The sequence below is a fragment of the Mustela erminea genome, chromosome 17, assembly GCF_009829155.1.
Source record: "Mustela erminea isolate mMusErm1 chromosome 17, mMusErm1.Pri, whole genome shotgun sequence".
NCBI lineage: Eukaryota > Metazoa > Chordata > Mammalia > Carnivora > Mustelidae > Mustela > Mustela erminea.
In genome coordinates, this window is record NC_045630.1 from 41,751,509 (window position 1) to 41,772,879 (window position 21,371).

The window sequence follows — 21,371 nt, forward strand, 5'->3', positions numbered from 1 at the left end:
AGAGTGAATGAAGGATGGCTGGAGGGGCACGAGGCTGGCGGGAACAGTAGGAGGCGCTCACCGGGAGGGGGTTCCTCTCCTGGCCCGGCCGGAGTGCGGCCAGCCGGCGCCCAGGAGGACTGGGCTGGGGCCGGAGGAGGGGGAGGCAATTCCCGCGGCGCCAGCGCGCGGTGGCTCCGCAGCCAGCGCGGTGCACGCGAGGGAGAAGGGGACCGGCGAGGAGGGGGAGGGGGCCTGCGAGGGAGGGGCGCGGCGCCCTCTTGCCGGCTTCTCTCATTCTTTCACCCCGGGGTCCCGGGTAATGGAAACGGCCCCCGGCCAGGCCGGAGCGCGCGGATGAAAGGCGGCCCTCGGCCGGAGAGCCGAGCCTCCTCCCGCCCGGGCGGCGGAAACTGGCAGCGCGGGGGGTGTCCCGCCACGCCCGCGTCCCAAAGCGGGAGAAGGGGGCAGTCTCGCCTCCTCGAACGGGGGTCTCCCAAGAAAACTCATTCCTGCTGGCATCTTGCCACCCCGACAGGGGGCCCCGCCCCGACTCTTGGCTCGGAATCTCGAATCCCTTCTTGAGTCTTTCCCCTCTTTCCTATGGGCTTGGTATGCCCCAGGGGACAGATGTCTTGGGATCTTTAACATTTGGGATGCTGCAAATGCCGAAGTTAAATGAAATACCTCCCGGGAGGGAAGGCCGGGGGGAGACTTGGGGAGAGAGGAGATGGCCTGGACAAGCAGGTCCTGAAGCTGCGAGGCAGGAACAGGGGGCGCGGGGACAGGCGGGCGGCGCCAGATCTCCATGGGACAGGTAAGGGGGAAAACTTAGGGGGAAGCAGCGCGGGTGAACTGAGGGGTTGGGGGGAGTTCAAGCTCCTAAACCCATGGTCTTCGGCCTTAACGGAGCTGGCCCTAAAAGGAATGGAGTAATTTACAAAAGGGGTGGGAATTTCAAGGTCCTCCCCAAAGTGCACATTTCCGACTCCTCAACCCTTCTTCGACCTTCCCCATGCCTGTGGATCCCCTGGCCAGGTTCCGGGAAGCCAGAAAACAGCCAAACAAAAGGAGCAAAGTCTGGGGCCGCCTGGATGCGGAGGGCGCGGTGGGGGAGGGGAGCAGGGTGGACGGACAAAGGGGCTTTTTAAGGAAAGCCTAGAGGTCTGATTTCAGGGCACATTCCAGGCTAGAATGGAGTTCTCCTGTCCTAGCCCACTCCACCATCGCCTGCTGGAGGAGAACACCTTTCCCAGTGGGAAGAGAGAAGAGTGCAGTAAAAAAAAACGGTTCAGGAGCCCTCTCCCACCCGCCTTCGCCTGGAGGGTCCCGGGCTCCTTGGCTTTTTTCTGCTCTGTTGACTCCGGCAGCTGACCATTGCTTTGTTAATTCATTAAGTGGGATTTTCGGAGCGTGCGATTCCGTGCTGGGCTGGGTGCTGGTGGCGATATGAGGGTGGTTGGAGGAGGCCCTTGGCTTTGAACAACTTCCAATCTCATGTATTAGAAGAAACTTAAAGAAGGGACTTCAAAACAATGTTGGAGTGGATGGCTACAGAGTGTGGAAGTTTCCTGATTTGGGACTTGTCGTTGGGAACTGAAAACCCGAAAGAGATGCAGTTTTTCGCCTCTCAACAATCAGATTCCAAGTCCTTTAACTCTGCTCAGGGAAACCACTTCCTCCACCGCCAAGTGGTGTGGATGCTCTGGGCTTTGGGGCAGGGCATTGATTAGTCAGTCCCCCAATCCCCGAGGCTGACGGGGAGGGAGGCAGTGAACCCCAAAATTCCCAGCTAGTTTCTGGGATGCCCACCTCCCTTTTGGTATTTTGAGTTGACAGGCATGGCCGACAGTGAGATCCGACCTGTTGAATCTGGTGGAGTTGGTTTGCTAGTACCATCCCAAACTTCACGTTTTGCTGGGCAGGAAATGTTGCATGTGAATTTGAGGGAACAAGGGGGTTTTCGAGAGTTCCAGGGGATCAGCGCAGTGAGTGGATTATCTGTGTTTCTCTCCTCTGAGCTCAGAGATGGGAGGGTCCCTGATGGTGGGGTTCTTAACTGGGTCCTGGGCACCAAAGCATCTGTGGATAGAATTCAGAGGGTTTATGAACTTAGATGGGAAAATTTTTTTTTATTTCACACCAACCTTTAACAAAATTTAGCATTGCCTTCAATTACAAAGGCAAGAAACCACAGGCGGTACTTGTGACTTTGCCATTGATAGAATTCACAGATCGTTTTATACCCATTACAGTTGTTGTAACTGTCTGAAGTATTGTTAACGTTCATCTCCTCAATGAAATTATCCACTGCTGGATCCTGTTTAATGTTAATAAAGAAGCATATATATTACCATGTTTTTCTGTTTTTAGAACTGTATTTCCATATAGTTGGTTCTCTTAGTGATTGTCTTAATTTCATTTTGTGAGTTAAAATACATGCTATCAGCTAGTTCTAGAAACTTCTATCACCCCCCCCACCTGGAGCTGGGGGATGGGCAAGGTGGAGGAAGGGGACCAGTTACAATGAGTCAATCTCTCTCTGTTTGTCATTGAAAGAATGTGACAAGTCTACTGGGGGATGGGGAGGACTAGGTGGGGAGGGAAGGGCTGTGGGTTCTTGGGGAGACCAGACTGAAAGCTGGCTCCACTTCACAGGAGGGGTTCCCCCCACCCTCGGGGCCCCTCAGCCTCAGCCTGGAGAGAGGGAGGTGGTCAGCCCGGAGGACTCTGGGGCTAGCATTGTTTGGAAAGAAGGTGCGTATAGGAATGTGAGGGGGAGCAGGGTATGTGTGTAGGGACTCTGGGGACGTCAGCAACAGAGCTCAGGCCCCCAGGAGCTGCTTGGTGGAGCAGACTTCCATCATCCTGGCCCTGAGGAATGGGGAGGGGGATGGGGTTTGGAGGTGAGGATGGAGGAGGGAATCAATCCAGAGAGAGGTACAGGTGCCTATACCCCAGGTTGAGGGGCACAGTGGGAGTATCAGAGAGGGAGAAAGGGAGGCGGTGGGATGACACGTCGAGGGGTGCAGTCCTTAACCCACAGTATGTCTCTGTGTGGTCCATGGTGAAGCAACAGGCCGCCTTAGCCCTTGCTTCTCTCAGTGAAATGGGCTAAGTTGTGAACAGTTTTTGGTTTGCTTGAGGCTCAGTGGGGTGGGAGTCCTGGAGGCGTATTTTCTGTAGAGAACGGGTTGCCTTTTGGTCTCTGGTCCCTTGATTAGATGCTGGGGTCCCAGTGGAGCAGGGGACAGGGCTGGGGTTCAGCTTAATGTTCAGGGACCCTGCTGAGGCATGGCTGTAAGTAACAAATAGGCCTTGATGATCCTGGGGGGCAAAGTCTAGGATGGAAGGAGAGAACACCCCTGCTGTCCTTAGGATCCTAGCACCTTCCCGTATGGAGCTCCATAGCTACTGCCTTGCCTGAAGCTTTTTAAAACCTGATTTGAGAGAGACGAAACTCGGGCCTTGGTTTCCTTTCCAGTGTACGGAAAGAGCAATGAGCTCTTCTTGTCACTTTGTCAGTTTCATGCTGGTATCCCCATGGACTGTGGACCTTCACGCTCTTTCTGGGGGGTCTTGCAGGCCTTGATTTCTGGAAAGGGAAACTGAGGGTCAGGAGGGCAGTTGTGCCTCTAACAGCTCACCGTGTTGCATAGAGTCCCTTGAGGCCATGAAGACGTGACCCCTCTTGCCTTCTTCTGGGGTTCCTCTTTGGGGAGCCCCCCTTTCTCCCCAGTCCCCGCCCCCGGAAGTGCAGAGGCCCAGGAGCTGCCCGCTGGCAACAGCCACCGCAGGATTAGTTCAGGGAAGGACTTGCTCACCTGCTCCTCCCCTCTGACTCAAGTCACAACAAGTAACCTGGTTCCCCTGGCCCGGCAGGCAGCCTAGGAGGAAAGGCAGGCAGGCCAGCAGGCGGGACCAGAGGGAGGGGCGGCCTTCGGCAGCGAGTGGAGCACCGGAGCCAGGTCAGAGAAAGAGGACAGGGAGGCCTGCCTGTGTCCTGGGACACCCTGAGACGGCATGCGACACCCCTCAGCCCCCTGACCTGGGAACAAGGGGTGCTTCCGGAATCCTGGACTAGACCCCAGAAGCAGGTGAGGGCGGAGCGGGGTGGAGCAGGTCTTCGGGGCTGAGGGGCAGACTGGCCCCGAGGGACGGGGGCGGCAGGGAGCGCCTGCGGTGGCCAGCACCAACACCCCCTTCCTCCTTGTTTCTTGGGCACAGGATGATGGGGGGGTGCTGGTGGGCCCAGATGAGGAGCCTCTTGTTCTGCTGTAGTTCCCAGACCTCAGCCTCTACGGGAGAAAGGGAGAGGCCCAGGAGCTGGCTTTGGGGGCACATCTGGGATGGGGGAGGGTCCTCAGGGTGCTCAGCCTGAGGGTTGCGGGTGTTTTCCCGTCTTCGCCTCTTCTTTCCTTCGCCTTTTTCCGGGGACCTTGTTTGGTCAGGTGACCTGCTTCCTAGGACCCAGGACTGGGGTTTGCTGTCGGGGGTGCTGAGGGTCTGAAGGGCAGGGAGGGATTCCTGCCTCGGGAAGGGGTTCAGTGTGTTCCCTGAACTGCCTTTATGGGAAAGCAATGCCTGAAGCATCAGGCTCCAGAGACTTCTGTCCCGCTGGTGGAGGGGGGACCTGGGCAGGGTCCATACTGCAAGGAGGGCTACGTTGTCCGAGGGGTCCAGATTCAGAGCCGGGGCTTGACAGGGCCTTTCCTACAGACTATCTAAATCTTTGTGCCTATGAGGAAAGCAGGCCCAGCCAGGCCAGGCGACTCTCTCAGGACAGCATGGGCAGTGGCTGAACTTGAATCTCCCAACTTCAGGTCCTGTGCTCTTTGCTCTACTTGGAGCCGCGAGTTAGCCCCAAGTGCGCCCAGCGTCAGTCAGACTGGGGCCACTGTGAATGCCAGGGCCAGCCTCTTGACCCTGGCAGTGAACACTGGGGGAGGGGGATATGGCAGGAGGTGGGGGTCTCCTCTCACATCCGCGCCCCTGCCCCGGTGACCCTACTCTGCACGGCAACAGTCAAGGAGGGGAACCAGGCTGAGTTATCACAACTTCCCAAGGCAACGCCTTCATGGTTAATAATTAATTAGCAAGTGTGACTAATTAATGGCTTCACTCCCACATTACCTCCTTCCTTGTCCAAAGCAAAATGCCCTCACCATCCCAGCTGTGAGGGCCTTGCTTTCTAGCTGTGGCCTGGCCTTGCCCCTGGCTGCTGGGGACGGGTGGAGGCTGCCTGTGGTGGGTGGGGGCTGGGTCAGCCGCCTGCCCCTCAGGCCTGCTCTCATCTTCCGGAGGGATGGGACGCGCATGGGTGGCTCCCCCACTGCATGTCTTGTTCTGGGTTTCCAGAACATGGGCCATTCTCTCTCTTTGGCATGTTTGCAAAGGCCCCACATAAACTTCTTTCTTTTTTTAATCCTACCATCCATTCTCTAGACTTTCCTGGAGAATTGGAATTCCAAAGGGCAGGTACCTACTGTTTTCAGGGCTGTGTTTTTATTGCTGTTGCTCAACGGTCCTTCGATGGGCTGAGTGGTTGATGGAGGTCGATAAAAGAGCCCCATCCTTCCTGCTTTTCCAGTCTCGAGAAGCAGAGGTCCTCCTGGGGACCGGGCTGCCTGCAGCTCTCTCCCTCTCGCCTTGCTTTGCGCTCAGTTTTCCCAAGGCCTGCTTTCCTCGGCCCTGGGCTGATGGTGGAGGGCGGAGCCCACCTCCTCCACCCCGTGGCCCTGTGCGGTAGGCCGGCAGGATAAGCTCCAGACAGAAACTCAGAAGGACTTTTGGACTGTTGCTCAATGGGCTGACTCAGTGAGGAGGTGGCTGGGCTCTCCTTCCAGACTGCCTGCCTGGTCTCCGCCCACCTCTCCCCTTCCCTGCTCCAGCCAACAGCTGCCAGAACCCTGGCCGGCAGGGACCCTGAGCAGGGGTGTGAACTCAGGGAGGAGAGAGGGGGCGAGCAGCAGATGTTGTTTTGGCGGCTGGAGCCCGGCTGGGCCGACGCATTCTGAGATTGTACCTGTGCCACCGAGTGTGCTCAAGCCCAGGGAGGCAGAGGAGTGGGTGATCTCGGCTCCTCCTTGTCCTCCAGCAGCTTCCACTCTAGTCACAAATCCCACCCCACCCGTGACCCTGAGACACACACACACGCACACATACACACACTGGGCCTCCCTGGCTGTGGGGTATAGGGGGGTCTTGGCTGACTCCTCCTTGAGGGGTCTCCTAGACAGAGTGGCTTGGGAATTACATCAGGGCTTCCGGGCAGCTCTCTGGCACCTGCCTTTGGATGAAGACTCTGGTCCAGAGGGCTGGGCAGCACGGGCTTTGAGGGCCCTGGAGCAGAGGCTTGGCCTAGTACCCAGTACTGTCTGTCACCCACTGGGCAGCGGGACAGGCCTCCTGCCTCCTGGGTCTGAGGATAGTCAGCCCCATGGGAACCGCTGTGCCCCAAGAAGACTTCTTCCCCCTTCTGCTTTCCTCTCCTCCTCTTTCTTGCTCTTTCCCTCATCCTTCTCCCCAGCCTCAGTGGTCCTTGTGGCCACTCAGAAAGAGGCAGCAGGAGGCTAGGATGGGTTCAGAGAGCACCCCCCCCGAGAACAGTTTTGCTAGTGAGGCCCGCCGAGCTTTCTCTGCAGCACCCCCCGCACCAAGGGCCTCCCGACCCCAGACTGTCCCAGAAACCCGGTCCTCACTTCCCCTCCCCCTGCCCTCAAATATCGGACCCTTACTTAAGGTCTGTGTAGAACCAAGGGGTTTTACCTACAGCCGGTTTTAGTTTATTTATTTATTTCTTCGAAGCTGGGGACCCTGCAGGCCGTCACCACATCCTGGCTCAGGTTGGGAACGGCGTCACCCCTCCCTACTCTGTGCCCCCTCCTCCCCGAAATCCATCATGGAGAGTAAGGATGAGGTCAGCGACACCGACAGCGGCATCATCCTGCAGTCGGGTGAGTGGTTTGGGGAATCCCGCCCTGTGGGCCCCCAGCCTGACTCTCCGAGGCCGCAAGCCCCAGGGCTGGCCAGGCTGAGTGGCTGGAAGATGAGTGGAGAGGGTGGGAGGCTGGGAGAGGCCTCCGCTGGGGGCTGGATACCCAACGGGCTGCCGTTTTCCCGGATGGTCTGGCCTGGAGGTCTGATCCTATCTGGAACAGGTCTCTGCAGCTCTGGCCCTAGTGATTACTAAGAAGTAGAAAAATCTTATCTGGCTACTGGAAAGGTCCTGTCTCTCTGGTTGGCCTGAGTCTGTCCTCCTGACGGAAGAGAAGAAAGAAGCACATATGTGAGAGAGAGGGAGAAAGAGAGAGGGAAAGAGAAGGAGGAAGTAGTAGAGGCAGAAGTAAATTGTAGGGGTGGAGGGTGGGAAGGGGAAGAACAGAGCTCAGGCCTGTAGCTCGCCCGTCACTGCAAATTGCCTTGGGGTTGGAGGCCAGCCCTTTCCCGTGAGCTGTCCTGTTGCCACCTGGAACTGCCAGGAGATGTGTTTGTGGTTATGACACAGGCTGCAGCAGCTGACCTGTCATCTGTGGGCAGGGATGAGGCTGTGTGTGTACACGAGTGTGTGTGTGTGTGTGTGTGTGTGTGTGTACATGTGAGCACATCCCCACCACCACCCCGGGGATAGTTAACAGGTGTCTGAGAGGGTCTCCCCCACCTGCTGAGCTGTGCCCTGCTGCCCCCTAGGCCCCGACAGCCCCGTCTCCCCTGTGAAGGAGCTGACGCACGCGGTGCGCAAGCAGCAGAGGGCCCTGGAGGCGCGGCTGGAGGCGCGGCTGGAGGAGCTGAAGAGACTCTGCCTTCGGGAGGCGGTGAGAGCCCCAGCCAGCCCCCCGCGCCCCCCCCCCACCCAGCAAACCTGGGGTTAATCTGAGCCACAGTTTGGGATGCTGGGGCTGCTTGGGAGGGAATTCTGGAAATCAGAAGGGGAGGGGGTGAGGCCTAGATCCCGCGTGCAGCACTTGGCCTGGGCACCGGACGGCTCGGGGAGAGAAGGAAATAACCCAGGTGGGGCCCGCGGCACAGGGAGGGAAGGACAGAAGGGCTGGAGCGGGAGTGGACAGAGGCGCGCGCGACTGTAACCAGGGCCAGAGTCGATCTCTGAAGGAGGGGGGACCTGAAGTTTGAAGGAAAAGAGGACGGAAGGTAGGGGGTGCCCTGAAGAGGCCAGTGAGTGTTATGGGGTACTCTGGGTTATGGGGTAAGGTGAGGCGTGGGCAGGGGCCTCCGGGGAAGGGCAGGCACAGGCCATGCAGAGCTCGTGGGATTGGCAATTCCTGGTTGGCCAAGGGCTGCGTACGTGGAGAGGGGCCTGGCTGACTTTGTTTCCCCGCAGGAGCTGACGGGTATTTTGCCAGCAGAGTATCCCCTCAAACCAGGGGAGAAGGCCCCTAAGGTCCGCCGCAGGATCGGAGCAGCTTACAAACTGGATGAGCGGGCCTTGCACAGAGAGGTGAGGAGCCCGAGCGGGCCGTCCTGCCCCCACAAGTGTTGCTCACTGAGCCAAGGCCACGCCATGTGGAGGGGTTAGCTCCTGAGGCAGAGCCGCTCCGCCAGGACCTGGCCATCTCCGTTTCACCCCAGCACACCCCGTCGGGGAGCTTGGCTCTGTGCTGATGAGGGACACCCACTAACCTACAGCCCAGGTGGCCGTGGGAAGGGGTGCCGCCACAGGAGCTGGGAGAGCTGGGACCTCGTGAAGATGCTGGGTTTGGTCGCCAGTAGGCAGAAGATCAGTTAAGAGCTCAACCACCAGCCCAGAGAGGCAATGGCCTGTTTAAACAGGTTATTCTGGCCCCTAGGGCTGTCCTCCTTCTCCGCACAGCAGGCAGGCAGGCGGTGGGGGTGGCTCGGGCCCTAGGATCCCTTCCCTGTGGTGTGAAAGGCAGCAAGTTTCTCCGGGCCTGCCTGACCAGCCCTTGGGGTCAGGAGGGAAAGTGTCCCACTTTGGTTCCCACGCTGCCTGGCTCAGGTTGCTCAGGGGGCAGGCTAGTGGGTGGGTCCCCCTGCCCACTTCTCAGGGCGACAGGTCTGCTCTCAGCCACGTCCCACTACCCCACCCTCCTCCCCGTGGCCTCAGCCGCAGCTCTCTGTGTCCCTGCTTCCGGGGCTTAGGGTCAGGATCTGGAGCCCAGGGGGTCAGGGCCGTTCTCTGGGTCCCTGAGTGAGCCCCCTGCCTCTCCCGCCTCCCCAGGACCCCCTGAGCAGCCTGGAGCGGGAGCTGGCCCTGCAGCTGCAGATCGCTGAGGCGGCCCGGCGCCTGTGCCGGGAGGAGAACCTCAGCAGGCAGGCCCGGCGGCAGCGCAAGCACGCCATGCTGCAGGAGGAGAAGAAGCTCAGGGAGCTGGAGCGCTGCCTGGGCGAGCAGCGGCGCGCCAGCGGGCCCCCTTCTACCGCTGCCCTGCCCCTGGGCCGAGGTGAGCCAGCCGCCCCCAGAGCCCCGGGCCACGTGCAAGCTACATGCGATGGCAGGGGCCGGGACTCGGGCCATTGCATCTGCCTTTGTGCCCAGCACCGTGTCTAATGTTCCAGCTTGGTTTTAGCTCAAAACCCGCTTCCTCGGTCCCCCACTACCCCACCCTGACCTGCTGCAGCCCCGACAGGCCGTGGCAAAGGGCTTCTCCCCCGTCTCCTTAGAAAGCAGTCCACTCCTTCCTCATCCTTCTCAATGTCTTCTGCCCTCAAGGCGGCCTCCTGGGCAGAAAGGTGCTCCCCAGGCTGACTTCAAGCTTAGTCCTAGGGTCCGCTCAGCAGCAGTGGGCAGGGCTGCCCTCCTGCCCTCCAGGCCCCGGGGCTGGTGTATATGGTTTGGGAAATGGGAGGCTTCCCTGAGCTTGGGCTCTGAGCTGAGAAACTGTCCCCTGGCCTGTGTCAGGCTGCTCAGGGGCCTACTGTTGGTACTCACAGCTGCTCCCTGAATTGTTTCAGGGGCCGGAGCTGCTTGTGGGATGTGTAGGTGGAAATTCATACCCTCAAATGCCACACCCAACCTTTGCTTAAGTATCTAGAACCACCTAGTCAGGAGAAGGCCTCCACTTTTGTTCTCCACTCTCACAGGGCCTCTGGTCTAGTCCTGAGCCCCGTGGCCTGGAGACTTGGGGCTGTGGGGGTACCTCAGAAGGTGTGCCTGCCCAGGGCCTGCCATTATTGGAGCCCCGTGCTTCTAACTCCGGTTACCTGCTGGCAAGTGGTTCTGAGCCCCTTGGTGTGGCTGTTGCTCTCCCCGGACTGAACCCAGCTTGTTAGGCCGAACTGCAGCCCTCCCTGCCGGTTCTCAGGGCATCCTGCTTGCCCTGACCCCGGGCCTCTCGTGGGTAGCCCAGACCTCCCCAGCTCCAGGGGAGAGAACCAGGGTGGGGTGGGGAGCAGTGGCCCGGGGCAGAACTGGATGCCAACGCCTCGGTCTGGGCACGGGGAATTGTTTACTTCTCCCACCATCAGGCTCCTACCCTGCACCTTCGGTTGGCTTTTTTTTGCTGAGTCTGTTCTCCTCCCCTGGTTGGGGACACTTGTATTTAGAGTCCCCCATGCCCGGTGGCCCATGCCTTGGACTAGGGGATGCTCTCAGCCCAGGTCGTGGAGGTCTCCATTGCCACACATCTCCCTCTAATGTTGGGAGAAAGGATGGGACCCAGCACCTCCCAGGTCACCTCTAGTAGAAGCAAAGGAGGCAAGAGGGGCCTCTGGGGGACAGCTGGCCCAGGAAACACAGGAGACCGGTGCACCTGACACAGGCTCAGATGGCCAGACTCCTCTGGGTCACCTGGTTCTGGCCTGGCCTGGCTGCAAGGTAGCATTCCATGTCTCCAAGGCACAGATGGAAAAGAAGTTCTCCATCCTCCCTCTACTCCGACAGGGTCCACACACTTGACAGTACCTCCCACCCTCCGCCCCCTTGAAGGGAAGCTATGGACTCAGGCAGGAAGGTCCCTAAGGACTCACTTACTCCGTGTCCCTGTCCCGGTTTGTCTCAGCCCCGCCTGGGTCCCCCTCCAGCTGGTACTATCCCGCAGCCCCCTCTGCTCACAAGCCTGCAGGTGGTGGGGTGGCGGAGGTTGGGGGTGCTGTCCCTGTGCTGCTGCCATTGCTACCATGACGCTCCTTGTGGGGGGCACGGAGGGGGTCAGGACTTGCCTTGGGGCTTTGATTAACCCACCGTGGGAGGCAGGACGTTCTGAAGCCTTCTGCGGGCCCTCAGCTCAGGTGAAGACGGAGCTGTAGAGAGGAAACGGGGTGAAGCGGCTGCCTTTCAGCCTCCAGACCAGAGAAAGACCCTGCATTCTCTACCTTCAAACCCTGCCTTGACCGTGGGCATGAGGTCCTGGGCGCTAATGTCGTCCCTTGGGAGCCCAGGAGGCGGTGGCTTGAGCAAGTAATTCCTGCTCTCTGGCTCCCCTGCCCAGCCCTGCTTTCCCTGGAAGGAGGAAGTAGAAAAGGATTAATAATTAGTTAGTAGCTGAAAGGTGTTTGAAATTAAAAAGAAAAAGCAAACAAACAACAACAACCAAAAAAAAAAAAAAAAGGGAAGAAAAAGCCCACCTGCTCCCTTGGTTTCTGCTCAAGGCTCATTCAGTTTAGGATAATTACTAATTATGCCAGGTGGGAGTAATTAGCTAGTACCCTGCAGGTGGCGGGGAGCAGTCAGATGTTAAGCTAATTTACCACGGTGAACTGGAGGAGAAATTCCCCAGGACCCAACCTCCGGTTGTAGTAGGTGCTCTGAATGTGTTTGTTGACTGACAACTCCTGCCTTCAGCCAAGCTGCCTCCTAGAATTTCCATAATGGAAATTATGGTGGGAATGTTCTATGGTGGAATGTTCTATACCTGTGCTGTCCAATATGGTAGCCACTCGAGGAGCTCCTGAGCATTTGAAATGTGCCCCATGTGACTGAGGACCTGAATTTTTAATTTTATTTCATTTTAATTAGCACAGCCCCATGCAGCTAGGGGCAACCCGTGAAACAGTGCAACCTTTGAGAAGGCTCATGTTGTGGGTATGATCTCCACAGTTACTGCCCCACCTGGGGAGTCCCGCGGGCCACTGCTGGACCGAGGGCAGGGCAAGGTTGATCCAGGGCTGGGTTGGGGCTGCGTGGCCAAGACAGGGAGCAGCCTTCAGCAATGGCTTGTGTTTGCAGATACATGTGACCTGCCTGTTCCTTACCTCTACAAAGGCAATGGGTCCCCAGATGACCCTTGTGGACTTTTTTTTGGCCAGTGCACTTTTTTGGCAGTGCACTTTTTTTGGGCCAGTGAATCTGGCCAATGATCTGCTTGTTTTTATGAAGATTAGGGATGATGAGACCCGATGTCTTTCTTCCCAGACCATATAGTCAAACCAAAACATACAACTAACCCCAGGGACAGCGGGGGGCTATGATAGTTAACAGTCCCCCAATTTCTTCAACTTAGCATCCGTGAAAAATAAAACTCTTTATTCTCCAGGGTTTTGGAAAAGATCAGAGGCAGAGAACTAGAATTCAGTGAAAGGGTGTCTCCTCATTTGATCCCCAAAGCAAAGGCCAGTGTGAGCCAAGCACACCTTGGGATAGCTGACTGCTTGGGAGTCGGCCCAGCTCCTTGGGCAGTATGCCCTACAGGGTTTAAGAATGACTCTCGGTAGAGTTTTTATTTCATTTAAATTGTGGAGCAAAGGTTGACAAACTTCTGTACAGGCTCAGAGAGTAAATATTTTATGGGCTTCATGGGCTATAAAGTCTCTGTCACAACCACTCAACTCTGCCACTGTGGCTCAAAAGCAGCCAGACATTACATAAGCAAAGCTGTAGCTGTGTTTCAATAAAACTTTATTTAACTGGATTTGGCTCAAGGACCCCCAGCTTGCCAATCCCTGTTATAAAGGATTTCAGGATAGCTGGAATTGTTTACTTTTCTTAGAACTTTCTGGAGAATGACTTACACATTAGATGCCAGCTAACAGGAGAGCAAATAAATGGTCATGGTGATGAGCCAGAGTCTGGTCAGACTGTCTGGGTATGAATTCTGACTCAGTCACCTTTTGGTGGATTCACCTAAGCCACGTTCCTCAATTCCTCCAAGCCTTGTTTTTTTTTTAGCTGTTATATGATGATAATAGTATTTACCCTACATGGTGGTTTTGATGATCACATGAGTTAATATATATGAAGTACTTAGAAAAGTACTGGCACAACAGAAATTTTAGCTATTGTTTTTATTTTTATATTTTTGAAGATTTTTATTTATTTATTTGACCGACAGAGATCACAAGTAGGCAGAGAGGAAGAGAGCCACTGTCAGAGAGAGAGGAAGGGAAGCAGGCTCCCTGCTGAGCAGAGAGCCCGATGTGGGGCTCGATCCCAAGACCCTGGGATCATGACCCCAGCCGAAGGCAGAGGCTTTAACGCACTGAGCCACCCAGGCATGCACAGAAATTTTAGCTATTGTTAATGTTCCCTCATCATTGTTATCATAGTTGAAAATACTTTGTGAATTCCATCCAGGTCATTTTAGGAGTATTCGCAAGGTCCCAAGTTTCAGTTTGTCCAAGGGCAATGGCAAATAGACGTTCCCTCAGATTTCTTGGGTCACGCTGCTGCCATACCATGCAGAAATGTCACACTCCCATTTCCTTCAGGTGACCCACCATATCACCAACTGAAGAGCCTTCCGTATCTGGCCAGGCCAACCCCACAGCTCAGATTCCCACTTTGCACTGCTCTCGGTGCTGGTAATGCAGGATTTCTCAGATTTGGGGTCCTTGAGTTGTATTTATGATCTCAGAACACTGGAAGAGTTAGGGAAATAATTTTCATCCTGAGGGTCTTCCAAAATGATCCTTTGCCTTTCCCTTCCACTGTCAGGAAACCCAGAGGAAGCTCTGGCTTTTTTGACAGATGGGGAAACTGAGGCCCAGAGCATTGAAATTGCTTATTCAAGGCATAGTAATGGCAGAGCCAGGGTTAAAATCAGGTTTCCTGTCTTCTTGCTCCTAACTTCTGATTCTTTTCTACTTTCAAGTAATATATTCATATCTAATATAGTATTTAGTACGCAGTTGGTATTTCCTGATAAGGGATGTTATCAGGAAGGGGTGGGGTCAATACTGCCTGTTAATCCAGATCTATGGGTTGATTTCCTCATCTCCTTCTCTCCCGTTTGACTTTCCCAGAGCTCAGTGCCTCAGATGACAGCTCTCTATCAGATGGGCTGCTCCTGGAGGAAGGTGAGAGGGGTAGTTTAGGGATTGTTGTTAGGGCTGGGCTCCTACTGGAAGATGGGGAGGGGGTGGAGGGGGGGGGCTTTGGCAGAGTTCACTAGTGAGGCCTTCAAGTGGGGAGTGGACATTTAGTGACCCAGTGAAGGTGGGGTTGCCAGGCTGGGCTCAGGGTCTGTGCTCTTGCTTGATGCACATTTCTGTGTCCCCCTGCCCATGTTTATTTGAGGGTGGGAATGTGTCGACTTTTTCCCATTCTAGAAGTTCAATCAGTTTGACAGGGAAGGAAAAAGCGAATTCTAGCAGAGCCTATACAGTGTGGGGGGTGTCCCTGCCTTTGCCCTGGGACATTAATTCAATATGCACCTGTCAGATCCTAAGAGCCATCTGGCCATAATCATTGTCCCTTTTGAACAGAGGGTAGCACTGGGGATGGAAACAACAGTCAATAGATTAAAAACCCTGTTTATAAACCCTAAGGATGCTGGAGGTCAAGGTGGACCAAGAGGGTAGCACAACCCTGCCTAGGGGAGTGCCCAGGTCGATAAGGGAATAGCATAGCATGAACAAGAAAAATCAGTACGCAGAAAGTTAGCTGCAGACAGGGTAGTGGGAGCAAAGGTTAGAAGGTGGAATACTTTGAGTTAAGCAGAGTCAATCCGGGGAGACTTCTTGAAGGAGGCAGGTGTAAAACAGCTGTGAGAGAGGCAGTCCCAAAGGAGAAGAAAACATCTTCGAGCATCTGGGCCTGGAGCCACAGCCTGGAGTAGTCAGACAAGCAGCCTCGGGAGGGAGAGCAAAGCACAGGCCAATTTGGGCCTATTTGTCAGCCACTGACTTCACCAGGTTCTTCTACCCCTGCAGAGGAGTCCCAGGTGCCAAAAGCTCCCCCGGAGTCCCCAGCTCCACCTTCCCGGCCTCTCCCACCCCAGAGCCTCGAGGGCTTGGAGCCCGCGGAGCCTGAGACTGGGGGCCTGGAGCGGGCCCCAATCCAGAACAGCCCCTGGAAGGAGACTAGCCTGGACCACCCCTACGAGAAGCCCAGAAAGTCTTCTGAACCCAACAGCGAGTCCAGGTCAGGATGGGGAGGAAAGAGGGTGGGGAGTAGGTGGGAGCTGTGCTTGGCTGGAGGAGGGGTGCAACAGGGGAAGGTCTGGGAGACTGCCCCTCTCCTTAACTGTGTGATGGTGGGAGGCATGAGTTTTGGGGATCCCCTTCCACTGTGCCCTCCTTCCTCTGCACAACTCGAGCCCCACAACGGAGGCATTCTTGCCACTGACCTGTCTCTCATCCTTTTTCAGCAGCCCAGCCACCACGCCCCAGGATGGGCCCAGCACCTCCAGCCTCTGGCTGCTGGAGCCTGCATCCTACCATGTGGTTCCCATCCGCAGCCTTCCTGGCCAGCGGCAGGGCCGCACCAGCGCCCCAGCCACCCCCGAGATCCAAGGCAGGAGGGGCCAGTCTCAGTCTCTGAGGTAAGAGGTCACCCCAGAGGTGCAGGGGGAGGGGGACCCACTCTTGAGAGCTTACATTTGGGTGTTGGTGGCTTCTAGGATGTAGGTAGGACTGTGGATGGCACCTGCCACGTGCTGTGGCTTCTCCCTAGGATCCCTCCTCGGGGAACCTCTCAATAGAGGCCATGCCACGCACAATCAGCGTGTCATTCGTGAAGCAGGCTGTTTTCTGCACAACGCAATTCATGTTTCGTCACCTTAGCCAGATTCTCTTATGGCAAGAGAATATGGAACTTGATAGACACTTTTGCAATTGTTTAAGATTGTTTTATTATTGGTGGCTGGCAGTGGATGATTCACTTTCTTAACTGATGTGCAGTCAATTCTCATTATTTGCGGTAGTTTTGCGTCCCATGACATCACAGCAAACACTGAATAATACTGAACCATTGCTCCTAGAGCAGGTAGTGCGGTAGGCTTCTGAGAGCTTCTAGTCACAACGTTGTTGTCAACTGATCAGTACATAACCTTGTTTCATGTGTGCTTCTGTTTAAAGACACCTTATTTAAAATATATTATTGACCCATTAACCTTGAATTCCTGGCCAATAGCACTCTAGGTCATGCCCAAATAAAGCTCAAGTAATATTTAATATTCTGCAAGAAGATATATCTAGAGCCTTCCCGCACTTGGAGCTGTTTTAAACAGTAAAGTCGCCAAGAAAGAGCACAAAAATATGAAACACATTGCACTAACTAGACTGTGGAGAGGATACTCGTTTATAGTATAAAAGCCACAACAAGAGCTCAGAGCATTGCCTTGTTCCGCCTCAGCAGAGAATGTGCCTAGTGGGCATCCCCAAATTTTCACCATTCTCTGCACGTCCACACATGACCACAAGTGTTGTGAGTGTCGATTGGAGGTTACAAATACATTTTTGCTGGGGGAGATTTTTGCAAAGACTGAATCTGCAAATAATGATAATCAGTCGGATGTTATTTTCCAAGTGTTTTACAGAGCTAGGACAGGCAGCACACGAATGCCCTGGGCACGACTTCTGGGTTCTTCTGTGGGTTGAAATGTGCTTGTGAGGCATTGCTAGGTGGGGTGCGGCTTGGGACAACTGCTCTCAAGTCAAGCAATGAATTTTATATTTTACATACTTCCCGGTCTAGTTTACAAACGGTGCCTATGTGCAGAGGGATGAGAGGCACCCCCTGTGGGCAGACACAGCCCCACTGTAGTGCCTATTAACAGTGAGGGCTGGATTTCAGCCCCTATAGGTCCTGGGCTGCCGCCCTAGGAAGGAACACAGTGACGGCAGCTACTCTATATTAGCTTGGTAGCCCGGCCATATGGGTGTTTTAAATAAGAGAATTTTACTGTCTCACAGTTCTGGAGGCCGGAAGACCAAGATCAGGCTAGGGTTGATTTCTTCTAAGGCTTCTCTCCTTGGCTTGTGGATGGCGGGCCATCTGCTTCCTTCCCATGGTCTGTGACCCACACAGCTTTACAGGTCCAGCTTAGATACCTGGCCATGTCTCCCTGCACGTTTCTGTGGGTGTCATGCAGCTGGACACAGGGTCCCTAAGGTGGGAGAAAATAGGAGACATCGCTGGGGCATCTTTTCACAAACAGTGCAAGTGTGAAGGCAGCAGGAGCATGGCACATGAGGGCAGGAAGGGGGGGATCTGGGTGTTTATTTGGGGGAGCTTTGACCCAAGACCCCAGCCTGTGAGCCATGCCTCCTGCGAGGAAGGCCTCCGCCTTGCCGTTTTATCGTCACCGCCCCCAACCCCACCGCCCCTCAAGGCCCGCGGGAAGAGCCTGGGCCTCCCAGACGCCCAGACTCAGTGCATCTCCCCTTCCTCCCCCAGGACGGATTCCTTCCGGGCGGGCCCCGAGGGCCGAGGTCGCAGCGCCTTCCCCCGCCGCCGCCCCACTTACTACACCGTGACGGTGCCCGAATCCTGCTTTCCCCCGACCAAGCCCCCGCTGCCCCACCCCGCCTACCACTCCTGCTCGGAGGACAGCGGCTCCGACGTCTCCAGCATCTCGCACCCCACGTCGCCCGGCAGCAGCAGCCCCGACATCTCCTTCCTGCGGCCGCTGTCCCCGCCCCAGCCGCCTTGCCACCGCGGGGCCTGGGGCCCGGCCGGCGCGCTCTACCCGAAGCTGCTGCTGCCCCCCGGGCATTTGGCACCCGGGCGCTACGTGCTGGTGGCCGAGAGCGCCCTGCCGCTGCCCGCCGAGTGGGAGCTGGGCCGCGCCGCCTTGGGCCCCGCCTACGAGGAGGACCTGCGCTGGCAGCGCCTGGTGGCCCCCCACGGGCGCGTGCTGCGGACCCCCTCGCTCAAGGACAGCCCCGCGGGCCGCGCGCTCAGCAAGGCGGCCGTCTCCGAGGAGCTCAAGTCGTGGCACGAGCGCGCGCGCCTCCGGAGCAGCCGCCCGCACTCGCTGGATCGCCAGGGGGCCTTCCGTGTCCGGAGCCTGCCCCCCGGAAGAGAGGGCTTTGGGCGAGCCCCGGGTCCCCGGACACAGGTAGGACGGCTCCGGGCTTCCGGGGAGGGGGCCTGCCGCCGGGGGAAGGGCCGGACTCTAGCGGGTCCAGAGCAGAGAGGCGGCCTGCCTGCAGCGCCACCCCCAGCCAGGAAGGACAGACCACTAAAACGTTTCCCCCTGGCTTTGCAAGGCCCTCGGACCTCTCCTTGGGGCATCTCCTAATTTTACCTCTGGCTCCAAAACACATACCCACCTGCGCTGGTGGAGGTGATCCTGGAAGAGAGCAGAGACGTTTTTCCTTAATAGCTTCATAGATGGTTCGCAAAGCAGATAAGCCTCTGTTCATAATTGGAAGTCCAAGCCGAATTAACCTCCAAATCTCCTGACCTGAAGGCTCAGGACAAAGGGAGTCTGAAAACGTGTTCGCAGAAGCCAGGACCTGTGATTGCCTGTGTGTCACCTTCTTCTGACAGCCCTCTACACCTGGGGGCTGAGAAGCAGGGTGGCTGAAGGTTAAGGTCACAGACTCTGAAGTTAGGCTTGGGGGGTGGGAGTAATAAGGATTGGCCAGGCATCTGTCTCAGAGGGCCAGGACCTTCACATGAGTTACTGTGTGTGTAAAATGATCAGAATCGTGTATAGTTAGTACTAGTCAGTGGTTCTCTTATCGGCCAGGGGCCAGACTGGTAAGATAGAGCACTCTGACATGACGTAAGGGTGTCCACTGTGGATTCAGTGGCCCTGACCTTCATTCCGGAAGTGGGGGTAACACAGGAGTCCTGTCTTCTTTCTCTCTGGTATGGAGGGCTCTGCAGGGGGTGTGCTCCAAAAGTTACCAACAGGCTGCTCCTTTGAGACCCACGATTCCTAGCAGGCCCAGCTGCACGTCCCTCCCCCACCCACCCCCAGTTCTCTGGGCTGCAGCTGGCATCCTGGCCGGGCAGCAGTCTGGCCCCGGTCCCGGGCCGCACCCTCCAGCTGACGGGCTTTTGCTTTTCCCTTCCTGCCAGCTTGAACCTGCCCTTAGCCCAGGCCCAGCCCATCCCAACCTGCCCAACAGGGAGGGTGACAAGAAGTGAGCCCAGGAAAGGCAGGGAGTAGGAGGTCAAGGTGCCTGTCACACCCCTGGAGTGGAAAATAGATAAAGGGTGATCAGTGGGGGACATTGAACCTCCTGGGGCGGGGCCGGGGCTGAGAGGCTGGGCCCGTGTTGCTGCCGGTCAGCGTCCATAGGGGCGGGGGTGGCGTGCCCGCGTTTGCTGTCTGGACATTTCTACCTGGTTTGCTCACAGATCTCTCCTTTCTTCTTGACCCTGGCAGGTGGCCACAGTGTATGTGCCCCGGAGATCACCCGAAGGGGCCCCCGTGCAAGTCTTTGTGCCTGAGAATGGCGAGATCGTCAGCCAGGTGTAACCAAGGCCTGGTGTTACCGTGTGCCCCCCACACCCCGGCCCGGCTACTGGAAAAGACTTGTCCACAACAGGACTGGAGCCGAGCCCTTCCCCCCTTGAGTGCCTTCTTTAGCTCCTTGACCCCCATCGCAGGTCGATGAGCCGGGGCTGTGCCTTTTTTTTTTTTTTTTTTTTTTTAATGTTTTTTTTCCAGAAACCCTGACTTTAGGATTTATATTTGTGATATGTGCTCAAAATCCCTATAATATGATGACGCATTATTCCCCAGAGCTTGGTCTACTGGACTTGAGGCCTTGCCTGTCTGACTGACGGCTTCTGTCTCCTTCGGCAAGCGGCAGGGGATACGTGAGGCCGAGGTCACGTTGGGATTCCTCACAGACTCGGGATTCCTCACAGACTCGGCCCTTGGGCTCCAAGAACATCCCCAGGGACCAGCTCCTGACCCTGGGACTGCAGCTAGAGGCATACTAGTGTGCCTCCCCCACCCCACAATTTCCTAGCTCTGTGGGTACTGTAGGGGTGTGGGAGCAGGGGGAGAATCGTCTTCCCCCTTTATAATGTGCTCTGTGATGCACACACGAAGTGGTAGGTTCAAGATTCTATGTCCTGGTGGAGTATTGTCTTCCTGGATGGACCCTGTCTTTTCCTCACCCCGTAACCCCCAACCCTGCCCCAGTCATTTACCATGTGCTGTCTGTGCCCTCTGGGCTCCCACATCGACTCAGACCTCTGAGCCTTGAATTTGAGGCTTTGCCAGATTGTAGCATTCGGAGGCCCAGGCTGGGGGCTGGCCTGTGGTGTTTGGCGGGGGGCAGCTCATGCTCTGACCAGCTTCTCTGGGCGTCGTGAAGACTGGCAACCCCACCCTTCCTTCTGTCACCTTTTCACTGTAGTCCTAAAAAGCAGTGCCTTACCACGTGTTTTTGGAAAGGCCCCATGTCTGTGGTGTGTTCTTGTAGGCAGGGGTGGGGGTCCCTGCCCTGCCGCTCTCCAGCCAGCTGTGCTTCTGCTCTGAGACTGGGTTTCCTTGAAAGAGGGCAAGTCCTTATTTTTACGGATATGGGATTACTCACTCTCAAGAGCATTCATTAATTGTCCCATGTGCTAAGACCTGAGCAGGCCTGGAAACGGCCTGTGCTAAGACCATCCCGTAGTCCCTGGGTCCTCATCCTTGGGCCTCTTTGCTCTCAGAGCTAACTTCAGATTCTGTCCATGCAGAACCCTTTCCTCTCTGAGTGCCCTGGACTAGGACAGAAACTACAAATACAGCTTAAACCTCCAAGAACTTTGGTGCCTGACCCCAAAGAAATCCAGTTCTCCCCCTCCTGGACAGAAGGCGGTGTGGCCAGCTGTGCAAGGTTGCCAAGGGAGGAGCTTAGGTGGCCCGTCAGGAATCTGGGGGAGGGGAGGAGAGCCTGGGGATAAGCACCTGCATACCTGTCACTACACTCTGACCACATCCTGCAACTCCCCCACTTTTTGGGTGGACACCGGCCCCATGACATTTGAATCTCCTACTTTGGATTCTTGTTCTCTTGTTTTGTCTCGAAGCCCCTTTCACTAATGTACAGTTATTTCCCCTCCCCGTGTCCTTCTGGGAGCCCAGAGCTCCCTAGGCTGAGCCAGGAGACATCCAAGCACCCCCACACACATGAGTGTCCTTTATGTTAACTTATTGGTCCTGTATGATGCCTGGTACTTGGCTGCGGGGCTGAAACTGTGTGGGTTTTAGTGCCAAATATGTCAATAAAGTCTGTTCTTTGTGATTGGTTGAGCTGATGATGAAGGGTTCTTTTGTGCCAGGTTGTCTGAGCAGAGGATTTGC

General features: G+C 56.2%; 1 protein-coding gene across 4 annotated transcripts; it reads left to right on the plus strand.

The window, feature by feature from the left end:
* The first annotated feature begins 314 nt into the window (after nt 1–314).
* On the plus strand, nt 315–21,312 carry INAVA (innate immunity activator). 4 transcript variants are annotated; one of them, XM_032318872.1, is made up of 10 exons: nt 315–796; nt 6,787–6,935; nt 7,669–7,793; nt 8,318–8,434; nt 9,176–9,398; nt 14,134–14,187; nt 15,043–15,253; nt 15,480–15,653; nt 17,510–18,173; nt 19,455–21,312. In XM_032318872.1, exons 1-10 carry the CDS (start codon nt 594–596, stop codon nt 19,545–19,547), a joined length of 2,013 nt encoding a protein of 670 aa, XP_032174763.1. In that variant the 5' UTR covers nt 315–593; the 3' UTR covers nt 19,548–21,312. The 4 variants fall into 4 exon arrangements, with proteins under 4 accessions (XP_032174763.1, XP_032174760.1, XP_032174762.1 ...); XM_032318869.1 differs by having other exon boundaries at nt 557–796; nt 15,483–15,653; XM_032318871.1 differs by lacking the exon at nt 315–796 and adding an exon at nt 2,602–4,076 and having other exon boundaries at nt 6,764–6,935.
* The last annotated feature ends 59 nt before the right edge of the window (nt 21,313–21,371 follow it).

What these genes read in the sequence shown, in the direction of transcription:
- INAVA (XM_032318872.1), top strand. Translation starts at nt 594, where the DNA reads ATGCCCCAGGGGACAGATGTCTTGGGATCTTTAACATTTGGGATGCTG. An exon ending in GACTCTGCCTTCGGGAGGCG is followed by an intron (nt 7,794 to 8,317) that starts GTGAGAGCCCCA and finishes GTTTCCCCGCAG; the next exon opens with GAGCTGACGGGTATTTTGCC. An exon ending in GGCCAGTCTCAGTCTCTGAG is followed by an intron (nt 15,654 to 17,509) that starts GTAAGAGGTCAC and finishes TTCCTCCCCCAG; the next exon opens with GACGGATTCCTTCCGGGCGG.